Source organism: Moschus berezovskii, chromosome 14 (assembly GCF_049115385.1).
Source record: "Moschus berezovskii isolate FMDL1 chromosome 14, NW_MosBer_1.0, whole genome shotgun sequence".
In the NCBI taxonomy this organism is placed as follows: Eukaryota; Metazoa; Chordata; class Mammalia; order Artiodactyla; family Moschidae; genus Moschus; species Moschus berezovskii.
The window spans coordinates 81412068-81431440 of NC_142473.1; the positions used below are offsets into that span (position 1 = coordinate 81412068).

A 19373-nucleotide genomic window follows, 5' to 3' on the forward strand; every position below is an offset into this window, starting at 1 on the left:
CACGAGTCCCCTGGCGGGACCCCAGGTTAGGTTAGGGTCCCGAAGTCCCAGAGCAGGTACCAAGCTGGCACACCTACGACCAACCCCCGCCCCCGCAATATACTGCAGGCCCACGACCTTACCCACTAGTGCCTCCAGATGCCCCCGGCCGCCTGGCAAGGGTGGAATATCGGAAAAGATGGCACAGAAGCCTTTTTTTTTCCTTCAAAGTTTAATACACACTAGAACAAGCCACAAGAGTGCTGCTAGCCCAGAACTGCACTCACCCCAAGCCAACCCCAGGAACCCCAAAACAGAGACCAGGAACTGGGTCCACAGCTCCCAGGGAGACTAGAGGACTTTTTGGGGAGGCCCAGGCACCCCTGAGCCCTTCAGTCACTTCCTGACCTCCCCACCTCCCCATCTTCCCCTCAGCCTAGTCTCAGTTGGCCCTTCCCTACCAGTCCCTTCCCAGACACAAGGCCCCTCCCCCTCCCTGGGTCCCAGGACTTCCTCCCTCCTGGAGGGATAGAGCGGTGGCAGCGGGCAGGATGGTTCAGGGCCCTTGGGTCCGGCTGTCCAGACAAGCTGGGCTCTGACTCAGGGTGGAGAAACGGTGCACACGGACTGCCAGGGCAGATCAGGCCCCCACACACTCCACGTAGTTGGCAGGGTACAGGCCAATCCGGCCACTCTGGAGCTGGCCCTGACACCAGCCCTGTTCATCCTCCTCGCTCATCTTCAGCAGCTCCTCCCCTGTGAGAAGGGAGATTGGTCACTGGCAATTGCCCGCCCCATTCCTGCAATTGGGTCAAGGACTAAGGGGAGGGGGTAGTCTGAGAACCCAGCTAAAAGAGACCTGGCTCAGGCAGAGGGAGGTCAAAGTCAGCCACTCCACCCCCAACCCCAACCTCACTCCCAGGCCCTGAATTCAGCAGTCAGGCCCCAGCTGGTGACTTTGAGAGGCAGGTGAGGGCTCCAAGCAAACACTGACTCCTCGGGGATGGACTCAGAGCAGCCTTTTTTTTTTATTAATAGTTTTTAAAAAATATTTTATCTGGCTGCACCGGTCTTAAAAGTCACGTGCAATATCTTGGATCTGTGTTGCAGTGTGCATGCAGAATCTTTAGTTGTGGCATGCAAACTCTTAGTTGGATCTCGTTCCAGGGATCGAACCCAGGCTCCCAGCACTGGCAGCATGGAATCTAAGCCGCTGGACCACCAGGGAGGTCCCTAGAGCAGCCTTACACCTTGGAGCACTGACCCTTGAGAACTGAGCGTCTGGCTTCCCTTTCACCATATTCCTGCTCAGGCTAGTAAAGGGGCGAGAGCGACGGGCTGCAGCCTGGAAAGGACCAGGAAAGGGGTTCTAGGGTACCTGCTCGGAAGCTCAGCTCATCGGCTTCTTGCCCCGCGTAGTCATAGAGTGCCCGCACCCGCACGCCCGTGGCAGCCTTCGGGGGGTTTTCCTCGTCTGACCACTCCTCCTCGTGTCTGCCACCAGAGAGGGGAGGACAAGGGGGCAGGCTTGAGTAGGAGAGCCTGGGACTCAGGGCCAAGGGCTCCCTCCTGCAGAGCCCAGGGAGAGGCAGCTGGGGGAAAAGCTGCAGGATTCTAGCCTGACCTCTGCCACGAATGCCTGCAAGTTCAAGCACACGTCCTGCCACGCAGAGCTGACACGGGCAGTGCATGAGAGGGAGCGTGGGGAGCACCTGGCAGACCACCATATAAACTGGCATCTTTACAACTCAAAACACCAGCTTTGAACCCACTTCAGGTGTGAAGGGCATGAAGGGAAGGGACAGAGGAAGGACGGCAGAGCAGGGGGCAAAGCTGTGTCCTTCCCACAGCCTGGATCCTGGCTCTCACCGCGGGGACCCCAGGGACTGGGGTGGGGGTGCGGCGCCATCTCTGGTGGGTACGATGCTGGTCAGGGTAACCTCGTCAGGGCTCCGGCCACCCTTCTCCTTCCGGCTGATTGTCCTCTGTGTGTCCAAGGACCACTCCTATGGGGACAGTGTTCAGGGTCAGGCTGGGCTGTAGGCTTCGTGGCAGCCAGGACCATCCAGACCACCTCTGCCTTTTATATGCTAAACCCCAGCCTCCTGCCCGAGCGCCAGGCTGATCCCAGTGGGAACCTACCCCATCTCTCAGCCCCAGCCTGCCAGGAACAGGTACCTCAAACTGGGGCCAGTTCATGGCCATGCCCGGCCCGTGGGTGCTTCGCCACCAGCGCAGGTCCTCCTCGTCACTGGCTGCCTCGATGCCCTGATGCAGGTCTCGGTGGAGTTCGTGGAACCTGTACCCCGAGTATAAGCTTCAGGCGGGGAAGCCCTGGGCCTCTATTCCCCACCCTACCCCCCCACGCACACCCTGCCCGGTCTCATTCAGCCCAGCCAGAGCCCAGAGGGTAAGGGAGAGAGCCAGCCTCACCCAGATCTCCAGGCCCACTCGGCAGGCCATACCTCTCACTGCTGGAGAGGTCTAGATGCTGGTGTAAGGTGAGCAGCATATCCTTGAAGAAGAGAAGCCGCTGGCGCTCGGCCGCCTGACAGCTCTCGAAGGCTTGCTCCATGTCCTCCATGTAGCGTGGGGTGTAGCGGTGCAGCTCCGCCAGGGTCTGCTCATACTGGGTCTTCGTCTGGGTGGAGCGAGGAGGGGCTCTGGTGAGGACAAGACCTTCTTCTTCCACTGAGGACCTGCTAGTCTTCCCTGCACACCTGCTGTGGGCTAGGCACCAGGGCCCAGAAGCCTGGCTCCTGCCCGCTAGGACCCCAGGAGCCGAACAAGGAAGGTGACATGCAGGCCCAGGGGCTTTAAGAGTCCGGCGGGGGGACTTCCCTGGTGATCCAGTGGTTAAGAAGACGCTTTCCGATGCAGGCGACGTGGGTTCAATCCCTGGTTGGGGAACTAAGATCCCACATATCTCGGGGAAACTAAGCCTGAGCAACACAACTAAGACGCAACGAATAAATAATAAATTTTTTAAAATAGATTTTTAAAAATTTAATAAATAAATAAATTTTAAAAAAAGGTGGTACAAAGTGAGATGAGGTCAACCTCATCTCAGAAAATGGCAACCCACTCCAGTACTCTTGCCTGGAAAATCCCATGGACAGAGGAGCCTGATGGACTACAGTCCTTGGGGTCGCAAGGCAGACATAACTGAACGCACACACACAGGCGCACACACACACACACACGGGGTGCCGTGGAAGAAATCAGAAAAGGCTTCCCGGAAGAAGTGGAAACACCAGCACCTCAGAGGACAGGGAGGCTCCGCATATGCAGAGCTGGAGGAAAAGCGCTCTAGGCGGGTGAGCAACATGAGAACTTGTCCCGGGGGCACACGGAAAGGAAAGCAGCTGGGAAGGTCTCCTCAACTGCTAAAATTATCCCAGTGGCCACTGCACCATTTCTTTCCTGGGTAAAGCGCGCACTCCGTCGCTCGGTTGTGTCTGACACTTTGCGACTCCATGGATAGTAGACTGCCAGGCTCCTCTGTGCATGGGATTTCCCAGGCAAGAATAGTGGAGTGGGTTGCCATGCCCTCCTCCAGGGGATCTTCCCCACCCAAGGATAAACTCACGTCTCCTGCCTCGGTACTGGATTCTTTACCACTAAGGCCATTGGGATGCCCCATCTTTCTCAGGGTCCTATGTTACATGATAAGCTGGAGAGCAGCGGGCAGGTGAAGACGAGAACAATGCTGGGGCTGGAAAAGGCACGCAGGGAGCCCTGACCTGGGCTGGCGGGTGCCTCAGCCTGTACCTTCTCAGCCTCCTTGGAGCAGCGTTCCACCCGCTCCTGCAGCTTCCGCAGCTGCTCCTGGGACACGGCGCTGTCTGCCTTTGCGTGGCTCTCCCGCGTCTGGGCGGTCTTCTCCTCCTTCCGGGCCGCGTGGTAGCTCTTCTTGGAAGCCTCAACCTGGCGCACACGCAGGGACCGTGCTGGACCCACGACCCTGCGCCGCAGCCCCTTCTAGCCCCAGGCCGACCCAGGAAGGGGGCGAGTCTCTGCGGCCCCTCCTCCCTGCCGGGCTCACCTCCTTCAGCCTCTTGAGCCAGGGCTTCTGGGCCTTGCGGAAGCCGTCCTCGGCCGCCCTGCACTCGCGGAAGCCGCCCAGCACAGGCCGGTGGAAGGCGCCCCGCTGCCAGGAGCGCACCCGCTCGCTGTCCTGGCCCTGCAGCTTCTCCCGCACCTCCAGGTGCAGCGCGCTCAGCCGCTCGGCCGCCGTGAAGAAGGCGTGCCAGGCCTTCTCCAGCGTGCCATACTGGGGGCCTGCGAGGAGGGGTGAGCTGGGGCTGGGCCCAGGCTGCTGGCAGCGAACCCCCCTCCCCCAGCAGGGGCTTCTGGGTGCCAGGCATGGGGCAGAGATGCGAAGATGAACGACAACCGAACACCTACTCTGCCTGGACACATGGTCCCACTGAATGCTTGCCTCATCCACACCGTGGAGACCGCATCGCCAGCAACGTGGAACAAGCGAAAAGGCAGCCCAGAGAAGGGAAATTCGTTGCCCAAAGCATTCCAGCTACAGGTGAAGCTCAGATCCAAACCCAGGTGTGTGGTATAAATCACTACCCTCTGTTGCCCCAGAGGGAAGAACTAGTGTCTGTCCCCAAGGAAGGCAGCTTGTTTGGATAGAAGGAGCCCAAGCTCCAGAGCCGGAAAACCTGGGCACAAGCTTTAGCTCTTCTTAGCTGTGTGACTTCAAGCAAGTTAGTTGGCCTCTCTGAAGTATGCCATTCTCCTCTAGCAAATAGTTAGAACAAGACCATCTCCATGATAGGGCTGTGGTTGGTTGGTTGTAAGTCACATCTGACTCTGGCCACCCTATGGACTGTAGCCTGCCAGGCTCCTCTGTCCACAGGATTTCTCAGGCAAGCATACTGGAGCAGGTTGCCATTTCCTTCTCCAGGACATCTTCCCAACCCAGGGATCCAACCCACATCTCCAGATTCTCTACCACTGAGCCACCAGGGAAACTCATAGGGTTATTCGGTTCAGTTCAGTTCAGTCGCTCAGTAGTGTCCAAATCTTTGCGACCCCATGAACCACAGCACGCCAGGCCTCCCTGTCCATCACCAACTCCCGGAGTCCACCCAAACCCATGTCCATCGAGTCAGTGATGCCATCCAAGCATCTCACCTTCTGTCGTCCCCTTCTCCTCCTGCCCTCAATCTTTCCCAGCGGGTTATTAGAAATATCAAAATAACTCATTTGATGGTGCTTGGCAAACCCTAACAGCACAACTGTTAGAATAACCAGGAGGATCTTCTCTCTTTAAAGGGAGGGCAGATGGGGAAGCCTCCAACTTTCCACAAGAGGTGCAAATAGAAGCTGCCCTGCCCGGCTGCCCCCCGCCCCACCTCGGCGGTCCTCTCCTCCCCACGAGGCCCGAGAGCTGGCTCACCCTTCTCCACGGCGCCCCTCCACTTGCGGGCCCAGTCGGACAGCTGCTGGGCGTAGGCCTTCTCGATTCGGGCGCGCTCCTGGAAGCAGCTGACCAGGTCCCCGCACAGCCGGTGCCCGTCCTCCACCCGCTGTACGGTCCGCCTGTAGTTGCCAGCCTGCACAGGAGATGGGAAGCCTGGTGTCGCCCCGGGGAGCCACCCCCCACCGGGGGCCAGGGCCGACACGAGGCTCCTCCTTGGGACAGGTGGCTGGGCCCAGAGCGGGGTGGGCATTTCAGCACCACCCCAAAGCTGGCACCCAGCTGCTCACCTCCCAGAAACTGCCCTCCAGGGCCTCCCCTCCGGCCTCTTCCTCTGGAGCCATGGTGTCCCCGCAGCACGGAATGGTGGCGGATGGGGGCTGCAGAGGGCACAGGGGTAAGCAGGAAACCCAGGTGGGTGCACTTCGGGGGCGAGGCAAAGAGCCTCCGCTCCCCCTGGGTTCTGCCCCCCACTGCCATCCCCACTCCCCAAGGAACTGTCAAGAGCAAGGACTCGGCAGGCAGGGGTCTGGAAGCCCCAGGAGGGGCCCGAGGGGGGCAAAGATGGTGGTTTCCCGACTCCTCCTCCTGCCCTGGTCTGCCCTCCCCAGCACCTCACTCCATGTACCTGGGCCTAGCGTTCACTCCGGAGGTCTGGGTATCCAACCCTCACAGCTGCCACCGTGATCCTGCCTCGACGCTAACGAGAGCAAAGCAGGGGGTGAGGGTGGGGCCTACCGCGTCCAGGGCGGTGCCCAGCTACCCCGATATAGCAACTGCTGTCAGAAGCGCCAGATTCCAGCCAGGAGAATGCCAGTCAGGTCACACGGTCCAGCTGGGGATTACATGGCAGGCGGGGGTGGGTAGTGGGCAGAGGGCCCCGCTGCCCCGACCGCAGATAAGAGGATGCCTGCCCAAGCCAGGGCTCTGTGGCCTCTCCTTGAACAAGGCGACCCCTCCCCAGACCCGACCAGGTCAGAGGGTACCCAGCCACACCCCAGAAGCTCCTGGGGTGGCAAGAGCAGACTGGAAGCCAGGAGGCCTGAGTCTTATCTTAGCCATGAAGCTTGAACAAGTGCCTCATACTGTCGTCTCCTGAGGGGCCTCGGCTCCCTCCCAAGATGGAAATCCCGCCTTCTTCCCTGTTTCTGTGCCAACACTGGCATAAGACTCAAGGCAGCGAATAAGACCTGTGAGGAGTCCTGCTCCACAGCATCCCTGAGGTCCCACAGGATTCCGTGAATAATGAATAACTCAGCCCCACCCTCCGAAAGCCCAGAGTCTGGGGCAGCACGAGGTGTCAGACAGGGGATCAGCCAGTTACAACAGTGCGCTCCAGGACTGCGGGGGAAGGCAAGGCAGATTCCAGCCCCAGAGCTCCCCCCAGGGCCCCAGAGGACCCAGAGGCACGCGGCCACTCCCTGCCTGTCCCTGGGCAGGGTCTCAGCTGTCCCCAGCATCAATGCAAGCCCCTAGAAGGAAATCACTTCCTCCTCTGAGCAAACCCCAGGGACATGGCCAGGCCCGGGAGAACAGTGTGTTCATTGCCCCCAAGGCAGGGCTTTATGACAGTCCTCCCCGAAACTGACTCCCTCCCACCCTTCAAAACTCAAGAGTGAGGGCTTCCCAGGTGGCTTAGTGGTAAAGAATCCACCTGCCAATGCAGGACACTCCGGTTTAATCCCTGGGTCAGGAAGGTCCCTTGGGGAAGGAAATGGCAACCCACTACACTATTCTTGCCTGGGAAATTCCATGGACAGAGGAGCCTGGCGGGCTATAGTTCATGGGGTCACAAAGAGTCAGACACAACTTAGCAACTAAACAAACAATACTTTAAATGGGTGAATTGTGTGGTATATGTCAATAAAGCTGTTATTACAAAAAAGAAAAACGAGTGAGGCATCTTTTCCAGGCTCCCTCTCATTCCTCCATCCCCAATCTCCACCCCTCTCTCCAGGTATATATCACATTGGGTATATATCTCCGGGCATAAATCACATTGGCCTGTGACCACAGGCCAGGATCTGTCCTCAGTCATTGGCAGAGACTTCCTGAGGGTCCAGTTTGTATTCCTCCAGGCACTGGAGTTAGTAGCTGAATTTATTATTTTTTTTTATTTTTTATTGGAGGCTAATTATTTTACAATATTATATTGGTAGGTTTTGCCATACATTGACATGAATCCGCCCCGGGTGTACATGAGTTCCACCTCCCGAACCTCCCTCCCACCTCCCTCCTCCCTTTATGCTCCCTCTGGGTCATCCCCGCACACCAGCCCCGAGCATCCTGTAACATGCATCGACCCTAAACTGGCGATTTCGTTTCACATATGATAATATACATGTTTCAATGCCATTCTCCCAAATCATCCCACCCTCACACTCTCCTACAGAGTCCCAAAGACTGTTCTATACATCTGTGTCTCTTTTGCTGTCTCGTATACAGGGTTATCACTTGCATCTTTCTAAATCCATATATATGCGTTAGTATACTGTATTGGTGTTTTTCTTTCTGGCTTACTTCACTCTGTATAATAGGCTCCAGTTTCATCCACCTCATTAGAACTGATTCAAATGCATTCTTTTTAATGGCTGAGTAATACTCCATTGTGTATATGTACCAAAGCTTTCTTATCCATTCGTCTGCAGATGGACATCTAGGTTGCTTCCATGTCCTGGCTATTATAAACAGTGCTGCAATGAACATTAGAGTACAAGTAGCTGAATTTAAAACACAAACGAATCCACCTGAAGACCAGGAAATGCAAGGGATATAGCAGCTTTGAGAAAGCATGGCCTAAGTAGGCTTCTGCCTCTCAGCTCATAGCAGGGAGAGCTCGGGCCCTCAGCAGAGATGCCTGGGCCCAGAATAGAAGGACGGAGCAGCCCTCCCCTCCGGGGTCCTCAACACTTCCCCCTTGCTCCCTCTTTAGTCTGTCCCATTTACCCAGAAAGGTCATGCCAACCAGATGGAGAGAAACAGCTGCAGCTGTAAACCCCAGGGCCCCAAGAGCTGTCCCAGCCAGGCATCCAGGGGCCGGGGCCCCCTGCCTGCCCCAGCCACCCGGCTCCCAGGAGAGCTGCCCCCAACCCGTTCCCTCTCTCTGGCCCCAGAACAGAGCGAGCTGTGTGTGCAGGGCTGGCACGGCTCCCTCCGGCCTCCCAGAGCAAACATGAGCCCAAGCCCCAGGCACAGCCAGCCCCACTGCCCCGGCCGACCCAGCAGTGGGGGAATGGGCCTATGCCTTGACCTCTGCTGAGGAGGGCCAGCACCCTGTGCCTCCCAACCCCGGCAGAGACCAAGCCTGCTCCCCAGAACACACTCTTGCCACGGCCAAGACCTCGGGAAGCAGATCATGAACCTTCCCAGCCCAGGGAGCCACCACCTAACTGGGCTGGGGCTTGGCAGGGTCTCCTCCTCACAGCGTCCTGAGCCAAGGTAGGGAGTCTTGGGGTCCAGGGAAGAACCCACTTTCCCTTAGGAGGCTGCCATGTACCCCTGTCCAGACCGGCGTTGACCCTGTCCCGAAGTCCCGGGCATGGCCCTGGGAGGGAGCCCTGCTGTCCTGCCCTGCCCAGGCTCTGTCCTGAGTCACAGGCTGCGCCCAAGGACCTCTTCTCCCTGCAGCCCCTCCCGATCCGCCCGCAGCCCGCGGATTTGACGGCACCGAGGCGGGCGGTCGACCGGTCCAGAGAGGGGTGCTCAGGCAAGAGCCACCGGAACCTGCAGCCAGGGAGGCCCCGGAGGTTGGGGGAGGGGCGGCGCGGGGAAGGGGGAGGAGGCCGGCCCGGGAGGGGCATAACAAAGGGGCACTTTTGGAAACCCGACCTGCCCCGCCGGAGGTGCCAGCTCCCCGATGACGCACTCCGAACCCGGAGCCCTCACACCAAACCTCCGAACCCAGGGGCCGCCGGTCTCTGGCCTCAAAACCCTTATGGACCGGCGCCCTGCTTGCGGGCCGGGCGCTGCACACCTCGGAGCCGGTGGAGCCCACGAGGAGCGGCCGGGCCAGGCCTGGCCCTGGAGACGCCAGGCCTTCTTGGCCAAACTCGCTGAAGTCGGTCTCGGGGCGGGGGCCCGCCGGTCACCGCTGAGGGGAGGGGGCGCACGCTGCCTTGGCCCGCGCCGCCGGCAACTCCAGATGGTGGCCCGGGACCGGCGGCCCCAGCAACTGGGGCTCTTGGCCAAGGGCGAGGGGTCGCTGGGGAGCGCGGCCCCTGCTGGGGTCCCCGGGCGGTCGGGGGCCTTTGAGGGGCCCCAGGAGACGGGGTGGCCCGCCAGCCCCGACGCCTCCCTACCCCGCGGCGGCAGGTCTGGGGAAGTGCCGGGCGCGCGGCGCCGCAGAAGGGTTCCCCGCTCGGCGCGGCGGCAGCTCTCGCCGCGCTCCCGCAAAGCGCGGCTCCCCCGGGGCTCCGGGGGCCGCAGCCGGTCGCACAGCAAACTTCAGGAGCGAGAGCGCGTGCTCCGTCTAGCCGCGGCCCCGGCTCCCGCCACCGCCGCCCCGCCGTCCCCGCCCGGGCAGCACTCACCGCGTCCTCCCTGGGCGCCTCGGCGGGTGGGGGTCCGGCCACGCTCCGACCCAAGTTCCGTCGCTCCTGGGCCGGGGCCGCCGCCTCCCGGAGCGCGCCGGGCCCTCCCCCGGGAAGCCCAGCCCCCAGCCCCGCCCTCTCCTCGCGGCCGCGGGCCCCAACCCCACCGGCCCGCGGCTGGGCGCAGGAGCTGCCTGCACCGCGGCGACCCGCGCGGCTCCCGGGGCGCGGGCCGTGGGGTCTCGGTTCCCGCCCGAGGAGCGCCAGGGCCGCCTACCCAGGGTGGCGCTGTAAGGAGTCTGATTTCGGCTTTGTCCCTCCCCGGCCTCGGCAGAACCTGGGAGAGCCGTGGAAGCGGGAAGAAATCCGGCCTGCACCGTCTCCCTTTGGAGGGAGGCCTGGGGGGTACAACACTGCCTTACTCTTTTTGCTGAGCACAGCTTTCTTAAAAGTTAGAAGTTAACTTAGACGTTAACTCTGGAGAGGCTCATAACCATCCCCTTGTAAGCATTAGGACTCCCATTGTATAGATGCAGAAACTGAGGCTCGGAGACCTTTAGCACCTTGCACAAGATCTGTTGTCGGGCAGGGCGGGGACTCCAAAGCCTTGCCATTTCCTTGCACAGCCCTTCTGGCCAATCTGATGGCCAATTCTGAGGACTGGGTCCGACACGCGGTGGAGGTGGGGCAGAAAGTCATGAGCTCCTCCCCACCACGTGCTCTTATTCCCAGATTTTGTACCACGGTTCATTCTTAAATCCCTTCGCCCCTCCACCCCCTGTTAGTAGATCTTTCCAGATCGCCACGATGCCACCCCCCCAACCATAATACGCCCCTGCTTCCTCACCCCCTTGCCTCGCACCCTGGGATTTTTCGGAGCCTGCCTGTCGGTTATTTATATCCTCTGGAGCGGTCCAAGAATGTTCTGAGTCTGACCTAATCGCCACCTGCTCGGTCTCCCGGCCCCTCCCGCTTCCTCCTGGGCCCGGTGACCCGGCGGCCGTGCCCTCCGCCTGGCAGGCGAGAGGGTGCGCAGGTCTGCGCGGTCCGACGCCCCGGGCGCTCAGAGGGCCTGTACCGCGCAAATTGCTGGGGGCCGCAAACTCTCCCGCGCTCTCGGAGGAGTGCGCCCCCAGGGGACGGCGTGCGCGCTGGGAAGCCGAGAGCCAAGCTGTTCTCTCCCCAGCACGTCCTCTCCGTCCCGACGCCCCCACCCCCACCCCTACTCCCCGAGGAGTGTGAGTCCGTGTGCACGGATTTTTAAACGACAGCTTTAAAAATAGCAAAATTATGTAGTTTCTAAATCCGGGAGGAATCACGGACGCGTTCTCTGCGCAGATAAATCCGCTCATAAAATGAAAAGGGGGCTTGCAGAGAATGAACGGGGATAACTTGAAACGGGCATCTAAGCCGCTGAGGACTGACTTGCCCTGCAGTCCCCGTGGGAGGGTGAAACGGCCTGTGGGGCACCCTAGACAAGCCGAGTTCGGCCCCTCGCACCTGAGTAGTGATCCTCGCCTTTGCGCTCGCAGGTGTGAACCCAGCAGGATGTAGCTCCCGAGACAAATTTCAACACCCACTCTCAGCTGGGGCTTGGACAAGTCCCTTTTCTCCATATCTCTTTCCACCTCTATGAAACATGACAGGTGACTGGGCTGACCTCCCAAAAGGGCCTGTGCAGCGGCTAATTAATGACTAAAACGACTGCAAATGGGAGGAGCTGAGGTAACATCTAGACAGCCATACTGCTTTGTATTATTCAAAATCAGTTACCATCCCACCTAGTGCCCCGAGGGGCTTTAGGCACCTGGACAGAAAGTGTGAAATCACAAGAAAGAAATGAATTACAGGAGCCACCTATCAAAAACCCATTAAAAATAAAGGCTGCAAGCCAGACTCTGGGATCTAGGGAAGTCTCTCTAGAAACTCAGAAAAACAGGGCTGTCTGTCAGACCACAAAGAGAAGGGAATGCAGAGTGGAAAACATCTGGCATCCCTCGGGTTCAAAGCTGGAGAAATGCTGCAGCTGATCTTAATTGCCCCTAAGGTACTGTAGAGAGAAAAAAATAAACCAAACCCCAGAGCATAGTGAGCTGCTTCAAGGGTCAGAGGAGACAAAGCTGACCTTGGAAAGCCAGAGTCCTGCTAGTGCTGCCTCAGGGTTCAGATTTCTGTGCTCTGCATCCAGAGCCCCTAAACACTCACAGGGCTCCATCAGCGGGTTCCCAGCTTGAACAGAGCTCAAGATGAGCCTGAGGTCAGGAGGACCGGATAGACAGAAACCCAGAGAGGCAGCTTGGCTCCCGGCACCAGGTGGCAGGTGGGTCCTCAGCCCAAGCTCACAGCACTCACAGACTCACTCACCTTGAGTTTCTGGAATGTCCTAAGCACTGTTCCTTTGTTTGTTTATTTATTCACTCAGCCAATCAAGAAAACATTTGAATTTTTGCTTTATGCTAAGCCCTAGACTGGGTGTTGGGAATACAAAAATAAAAAAGGCAGAGTCCGAGGTGTACGTTAATGATACAATATGAGCAGGAAATACTATGGGAAAACTGAAGCAGAAGAGACCACCTTTCACTGGGCGGTGACACTTGACTGGTCTTGATGAGCAAGAATTAGTCATGTGGAAAGGCATTCTAGGCGGGAGCATCAGGGTGTGCCAAGCGCCAGAGGTGTTACCATATGACGTGGTGACCCAGCAATTCCACTTTTTGGTATCTACCCCAGACAAACATGTACAAGTCTAGGAAAAGGTCCAAGGATGTTTGCATATAGTACTGTTTGCAGTAAGGAAAAACTAGAAACAAACGGGTAGTGGTTGGGTGACATCCCTGGTGGTCCAATGGTTGGTTGGGACTCTGCCCTTCTACTGCAGGGGGCATGGGTTCGATTCCTGATAGGGGCAATGAGATCCTACATGCCATGTGGTGTGGTCAAAAAAAAAATTTTTTAATGAAAAAAAAAAAAGAGGCCATTGGCTGAATAACCTAAAGTCCATTCATGCTTTTGGATTACTCTGCAATAACTAAAGAACAGGGAAGATAAAGATGTGCTCTTACATGAAGACATCCAAGATACTGTTGCATACAAAAAAGCAAAGTGCAGAACACTTAAAATATTTAGAGAATATGTACCAAACTGATTTTGGTGATTTTCTCTAGAGAGAGGCTTCCCAGATGGCTCAATGGTAAAGAATCTGCCTGTCAATGCAGGAGACACAGGAGATGCCAGTCTGATCCCTGTATCGAGAAGATCCCCTGGAGTAAGAAATCACAACCCACTTCAGTATTCTGGCCTGGAAAATTCCATGGACAGAGGAGCCTGGCAGGCTACAGTCCCTAGGGTTGCAAAAAGTTGGACACGACTGAGCATTCACACACACTCTAGAGAGGACTGGTGAAGGAGATCTTTGTAATCTTTGAAAATTAACGATGAGTATGTACTTAAGCGTAAATTGTATAATTAAACAGTTTTGTTTAAGGAGATGGTGATGGGTCGTATTGTCTAAAACAGTGCTGCTCCTTTCACACTTCTCATAGACAATCTCACTGTGTGAAAGGAAGTGACTAGATCAGATTTGTCCTTTAAAAACATAACTCTGGCAGCCCTTCAGAGTGTTGATTGGAGTGGGCAGAGGGCTGCAGGCAGGACTGATCTCCTCTGAAGGCTGCCATTTGTCTCCATGGCCTCTGGACATTGCCCCAGCATTCCAGATGGGCAGCTGAGTAAAGTATTCTGGTTCAACAGCTATGTTTTGAAGATCTCAGGCAACCCCAGGTGGGAAAACTGGTCCTAGTTATTGAGAAGGGTTAACCTCCGTTGGTGGGGGGGTGGCTGTTTCCGGGCTGAAACACAGGAAGAAAGGCAGATGGATGGCATTAGGGTAAAAAATGCGTAGCAGATTTCAGAGTGGGGACTATACAGCAAGCCTCTCTGGGGTCAGGAATTTGCCTGGAGCAGAGTCTTTGGAGGTACTTTTTGCACAGTCCACGTTGCAGCTCCGCAGGCAAGGGTTCTGCTCAGGAAGCCTGCCCTGGTTCACTGGGACCCTTCCCCAAAGTCCACTGGGAACCTCCTTTTTGGTAAAAGAGGAATCCTAGTGGGGGATCCATTCATTCAGCTGACTTTCAGAGAACACCTGCTATGCCAGATACCATGCTGGATGCTTGGTCCAGTGCAAACAAAGCAGATATGTTTCCTGATTCTGTGGATATGATAGGATAGGATAAAGCAACCCCATGGACTCTTTGCGACCCCATGGACTGTAGCTCACCAAGTTCCACTGTGGGATTCTCCAGCAAGAATACTGGAATGGGTTGCCATTCCCTTCTCCAGGGGATCTTTCTGACCCAGGGATTGAACCTGAGTTTCCTGCATTGCAGGTGGATTCTTTACCATCTGAGCCACCAGGGACGCTTCATGGAGTTTCCCATTAAAGTCAAAAGCCTGCATACACAATTACAAATTGTGGTATGTGTTTTCAAGGGGAATAGGAAGGATACAGTGCTATGAAAGAAGAATACCAGGGGGAGCATAATTTCAATGGGTCAGAGGAAACTTCTCTCAGGAAGTTTAAGCTTCTCTACCCCCAGAGGTCCAAAAGACAAATGGAAGTTAGCTAGGTAAAGATGGAGCCTAAAAGAAGGCATTCCAGGCAGAAGGATTTGTGTGGACAAAGTCCCTGTGATGGGAACTTGACCTGGGAAAGAAGGGCAGAGTGGTGAATGAGGGCGAGAGGGTGAGGTAAGAGGGACAGGCAGCTCTCAGACACTGTAGGCTTTGTTTTATTCTGAGTGCAGAATGTAAACACAAGAGAGACCTTGAAGGTCTTTCTGGATGTTGTGTGAGGGATAGATTAGAGCAGGGGATCAGCAAACTGTAGCCTGGAGGGTCCACACGGTAAGACTTTTATTTTTTGTATTTTGTTTGTTTGTTTTCAAAGTTATAATTTTAAAGATTATTGTTATTTATTTATTTGGCTGTGTCAGGCCTTAGTTGCGCCAGGCAGGATCTTTCCTGTCTGCTTGTGGACTCAGTAGTTTTGGAGTAAGGGCCTAGTTGTCTGGCGGCATGTGGGCTCCTGACCAGGGACTGAAACTGCATCCCCTGTACTGCAAGGCAGATTCTTTTTTTCTTTTTTTATGGTCAATTGATTTTTTTCTTAATTTTTAAACACCAAAACCATTTTGTATTGGGGGATAGCCAATTATCAATGTTGTGGTAGTTTCAGGTGAGCAGCAAAGGGACTCAGCCACGCAAGGCGGATTCTTAACCACTGGGCCACGAATGACATCCCTAAGAACAACTTTTACTTAATTAAATGGTTGAAAAGACTCAAAAGAAGAATACTCTCTGTGTTACACGAAGGTTAGAAGGAATTCAAATGTCAGTGTCTTATAACTTCAATTATTTATTGAAATTAAAATTTTCAATACAGTTTTATTGGCACACAGGCACTCTCCTGAACCTCACTGACAAGCCTGAGACCTGGGAGAAGGTACACCAACTGTGCAGAATGGGAGCCCTCTGTACTTGAGGTGAGCCCATACCGACGGGATGGGAGCGGGTGCTTACAGAGTGTCTGTGGAGCTGCAGGTGATCTGCTGAGCATCTGGTCACCCCAGCCTCGTAACAACCCTGTCCAGTTGGATTTATTCTACCCAATTAACAACGGAGGGAAGAGACTTTGAGAGGTGCGGGATCTGCTTTGGGACACAGCTAGGAAGTGGGAACCTGAGGGCTCACCAATGCCAGGGAACAGTTTTTCCCTCTTGGTGATACCCAGCACCCACGGCAGAGATTGGATCCATTAGCATCTGAGGGCTGCCGAACAACAAACCGGCGAGTTAAAACAGCAGAAATGTCTTCTCTTATGGTTCTGGAGGCCGAAAGGCCAAATCAGAGTGTTGGTAGGGCCACACCTCCCTCTCCAGGCCCTGGGGAAGAAGCTTTCCTTGTCCTTCTGCTGGCTGCCGGTGGCTGTGGGCAACCTGGGGGCATATTTGGTGTCCCCTGGGCGACAGCGGCATCACTCCAGTCTCTGCCTCAATCTTACATCCTCTCTCTGTGTCTGTCTGTGTCTTATCTCCCTCTGCCTCACTGGATTACAGCATAATCAGATAATCCAAGATGATCTCCTTATTTCAAAATCCTTAACTACATCTGCAAAGACCCTGTTTCTAAATAAAATATCATTCACAGGTTCTGGAGATTCAGTTCAGTCGCTCAATTGTGCCTGACTCTTTGCAAACCCATGAACTGCAGCACGCCAGGCCTCCCTGTCCATCACCAACTCCTGGAGTCTACCCAAACCCATGTCCATTGAGCTGGTGATGCCATCCAACCATCTCATCCGCTGTCGTCCCCTTCTCCTCCTGCCCTCAATCTTTCCCAGCATTAGGGTCTTTTCAGATGAGTCACCTCTTCGCATGAGGTCACCAAAGTATTGGAGTTTCAGCCTCAACATGCTGCTGCTGCTGCTGCTAAGTCACTTCAGTCGTGTCCGACTCTGTGACCCCATAGACGGCAGCCCACCAGGCTCCCCCATCCAGCATAAGCCCTTCCAATAAACACCCTGGACTGATCTCCTTTAGGATGGACTGGTTGGATCTCCTTGCAGTCCAAGGGACTCTCAAGAGTCTTCTCCAACACCACAGTTCAAAAGCATCAATTCTTCAGTGCTCAGCTTTCTTTATAGTCCAACTCTCACATCCATACATGACTACTGGAAAAACCATAGCCTTGACTAGATGGACCTTTGTTGACAAAATAATGTCTCTCTTTTTAATATGCTGTCTAGGGAGGCTGCAGAGAAGATCCGAGAGGGTGGCAACTGGAAGCCATTAGCAAGAGCTGAGATGTTCCGGATCGAGGGCCTTGCGCCGAAGCTGGACCCGGAGGAGATGAAACGGAAGATGCGCGAGGATGTGATCTCTTCCATACGGAACTTCCTCATCTACGTGGCCCTGTTGTGAGTCACTCCTTTTGTCTTAAAGAAATTGGACAGCATATGAAGAGGGGGTGTCATGTGTGAATGCATGGTATGAAGAACCTGGTTACAGTTTCTTCTCCTATCTGCAAATGAATAGGCCCAGAAAGATGTAAGAGACTCTTCGACTGAATGGACATAAAAATTCTACTTGTTAAGGACAATTTTGGCTCCAGTAACTGACCTTTATAGCTTAAACTCTTTGGCAAGTATGAAGAGACGTTTTACAGTCATAGTATTCCCTTATACCTGTGATATCAACCTTGGTGAATGTTGGTATAATTGTACATCATGATAAGAAACTCCATTTTCTAGCAAGTATGAATTATAAGGGAATTATGTCTGCAAAAAAATAAATAAAAAATAATATGCTGTCTAGGTTGGTCATAACTTTCCTTCCAAGAAGTATGTGTCTTTTAATTTCATGGCTGCAGTCACCAACTGCAGTGATTTTGGAGCCCCAAAAAATAAAGTCAGCCACTGTTTCCACTGTTTCCCCATCTGTTTGCCATGAAGTGATGGGACTGGATGCCATGATCTTAGTTTTCTGAATGTTGAGCTTTAAGCCAACTTTTTCACTCTCCTCTTTCACTTTCATCAAGAGGCTCTTTAGTTCTTCTTCACCTTCTGCCATATAGGTGGTGTCATCTTCATATCTGAGGTTATTGATATTTCTTTCAGCAATCTTGATTCCAGCTTGTGCTTCATCCAGTCGGGCATTTCTGATGATGTACTCTGCATATAAGTTAAATAAGCAGAGTGACAATATACAGCCTTGACATACTCCTTTTCCTTATTTGGAACCAGTCTGTTCCATGTCCAGTTCTAACTGTTGCTTCCTGACCTGCATACAGGTTTCTCAAGAGGCAGGTCAGGTGGTCTGGTATTCACATCTCTTTCAGAATTTTCCAGTTTGTGGTGATCCACACAGTCAAAGGCTTTGGCATAGTCAATAAAACAGAAATAGATGTTTTTCTGGAACTCTCTTGCTTTTTTGATAATCCAATGGATGTTGGCAATTTGATCTCTGGTTCCTCTGCCTTTTCTAAAACCAGCTTGAACATCTGGAAGTTCACATTTCACATGCTGTTGAAGCCTGGCTTGGAGAATTTTGAGCATTACTTTACTAGCACGTGAGATGAGTGCAACTGTGCGGTAGTTTGAGCATTCGTTGGCATTGCCTTTCTTTGGAAGCTTCGGCATCAGTCCTTCCAACGAATATTCAGGACTGATCTCCTTGAGGATGGACTGGCTAGATCTCCTTGAAGTCCAAGGGACTTTCAAGAGTCTTTTCCAACACCACAGTTCAAAAGCATCAATTCTTCGGTGTTCAGTTTTCTTTATAGTCCAACTCTCACATCCATACATGACTACTGGAAAAACCATAGCTTTGACTAGACGGACCTTTGCTGGCAAAGTAATGTCTCTGCTTTTTAATAGGTTGGTCATAGCTTTTCTTCCAAGCAGCAAGCGTCTTTTAATTTCATGGCTGCAGTCACCATCTGCAGTGATTTTAGAGCCCAAGAAAATAAAGTCTCTCACTGTTTCTATTGTTTCCCCATCTATTTGCCCATCTATTCTGGAGATTAGGGTATTCTTGCCTGGAGAATCCCAGGGACAGGGGAGCCTGGTGGGCTGCCGTCTATGGGGTTGCACAGAGTCGGACATGACTGAAGTGACTTAGCAGCAGCAGCAGCAGCATATCTTTTCAAGGGCCATCATTCAACCCTTCACACAAGGCTGGAGGTGCCCACAGCTGTTAGCCTTGGACATCTAGTAAAATGCTTCTTGAGCTTAAAAAGCAGACTGCCTTTTCAGAGACTTTCTTCATCCAGTTTCATAAATCTATCTGCCTCTTTGCGGGATGGATCAGCAGCCTAAACGCTGTCAACACGAATGGAGCATGCTCTTCCTGATTGCCTATCACCGTGACAAAATACTCAGATTCTGGGGCTTTCTGACGCTGGGCACACAGAGCACAAAGAGGAATCACAGTAAACACGCCAGCGATGATGCCCTCGCAGGGCGTGGAGTGCGGGGGAGGATGTGCATGAATCTGGACCAAGACCACCCCCTCCCCCAGGCTGTCGGCTTCACCTATAAGAACTGCAGCTCTCCTGGTGGCTTATCACCTTCCTTTACAAGGAGAATGTTAACTGAGCTTCCTCGGGCAAGTTTTTTGTCACATGCTGCTGGACTTACAACGTCCTAATAACAGGACCTTGGTTCCTAGGGACAGGAGCCAAAGGCGGGCAGTGAGGTGGAGGTGGGAAGAGGGAAATGTACATGTAAATGCAGTTCTCCCGGTCCCACCAGCGGGTGACTCATCCGCTCAGGGAGAGCTGGCTTGGCTGTAACACAGAGAGAACCATGTTTATTTCTGCCACTTGGGACTTTTGCAGTCCCTGGAAGAGACCTCTGGCTTGAGAAGAGCGAG

The 19373-nt window shown here is 54.4% G+C and overlaps 2 protein-coding genes and 1 pseudogene across 7 annotated transcripts in view; 2 read left to right on the forward strand and 1 right to left on the reverse strand.

Annotated features, from left to right (window-relative positions):
* Positions 1–185: 185 nt before the first annotated feature.
* PACSIN3 (protein kinase C and casein kinase substrate in neurons 3) lies at positions 186–10098 on the reverse strand. Of its 3 annotated transcripts, none has more exons than XM_055424061.2 (11): positions 9946–10098; positions 6045–6116; positions 5707–5796; positions 5396–5552; positions 4025–4260; positions 3751–3906; positions 2445–2620; positions 2158–2278; positions 1849–1985; positions 1358–1473; positions 186–735 (listed from the first exon to the last, which is right to left on the reverse strand). In XM_055424061.2, the coding sequence occupies exons 3-11, from the start codon at positions 5758–5760 to the stop codon at positions 620–622; spliced, it is 1269 nt and encodes a 422-aa protein (XP_055280036.1). In that variant the 5' UTR covers positions 5761–5796; positions 6045–6116; positions 9946–10098; the 3' UTR covers positions 186–619. The 3 variants fall into 3 exon arrangements, with proteins under 3 accessions (XP_055280036.1, XP_055280037.1, XP_055280038.1); XM_055424062.2 differs by having other exon boundaries at positions 6045–6251; positions 9946–10075; XM_055424063.2 differs by lacking the exon at positions 9946–10098 and adding an exon at positions 7937–8605.
* A 6684-nt stretch (positions 10099–16782) lies between these two features.
* DDB2 (damage specific DNA binding protein 2) overlaps positions 16783–19373 on the forward strand; it is a 28898-nt gene continuing 26307 nt past the window's right edge. For all 4 annotated transcript variants that reach the window (XM_088843303.1, XM_088843304.1, XM_088843305.1 and 1 more), the window contains exon 1: positions 16783–16918. The gene's annotated coding sequence lies outside the window, so the exon portion shown is untranslated. The remainder of the gene's footprint in view (positions 16919–19373) is intronic.
* LOC148775668 (mitochondrial import receptor subunit TOM5 homolog pseudogene) lies at positions 16806–17754 on the forward strand (annotated as a pseudogene).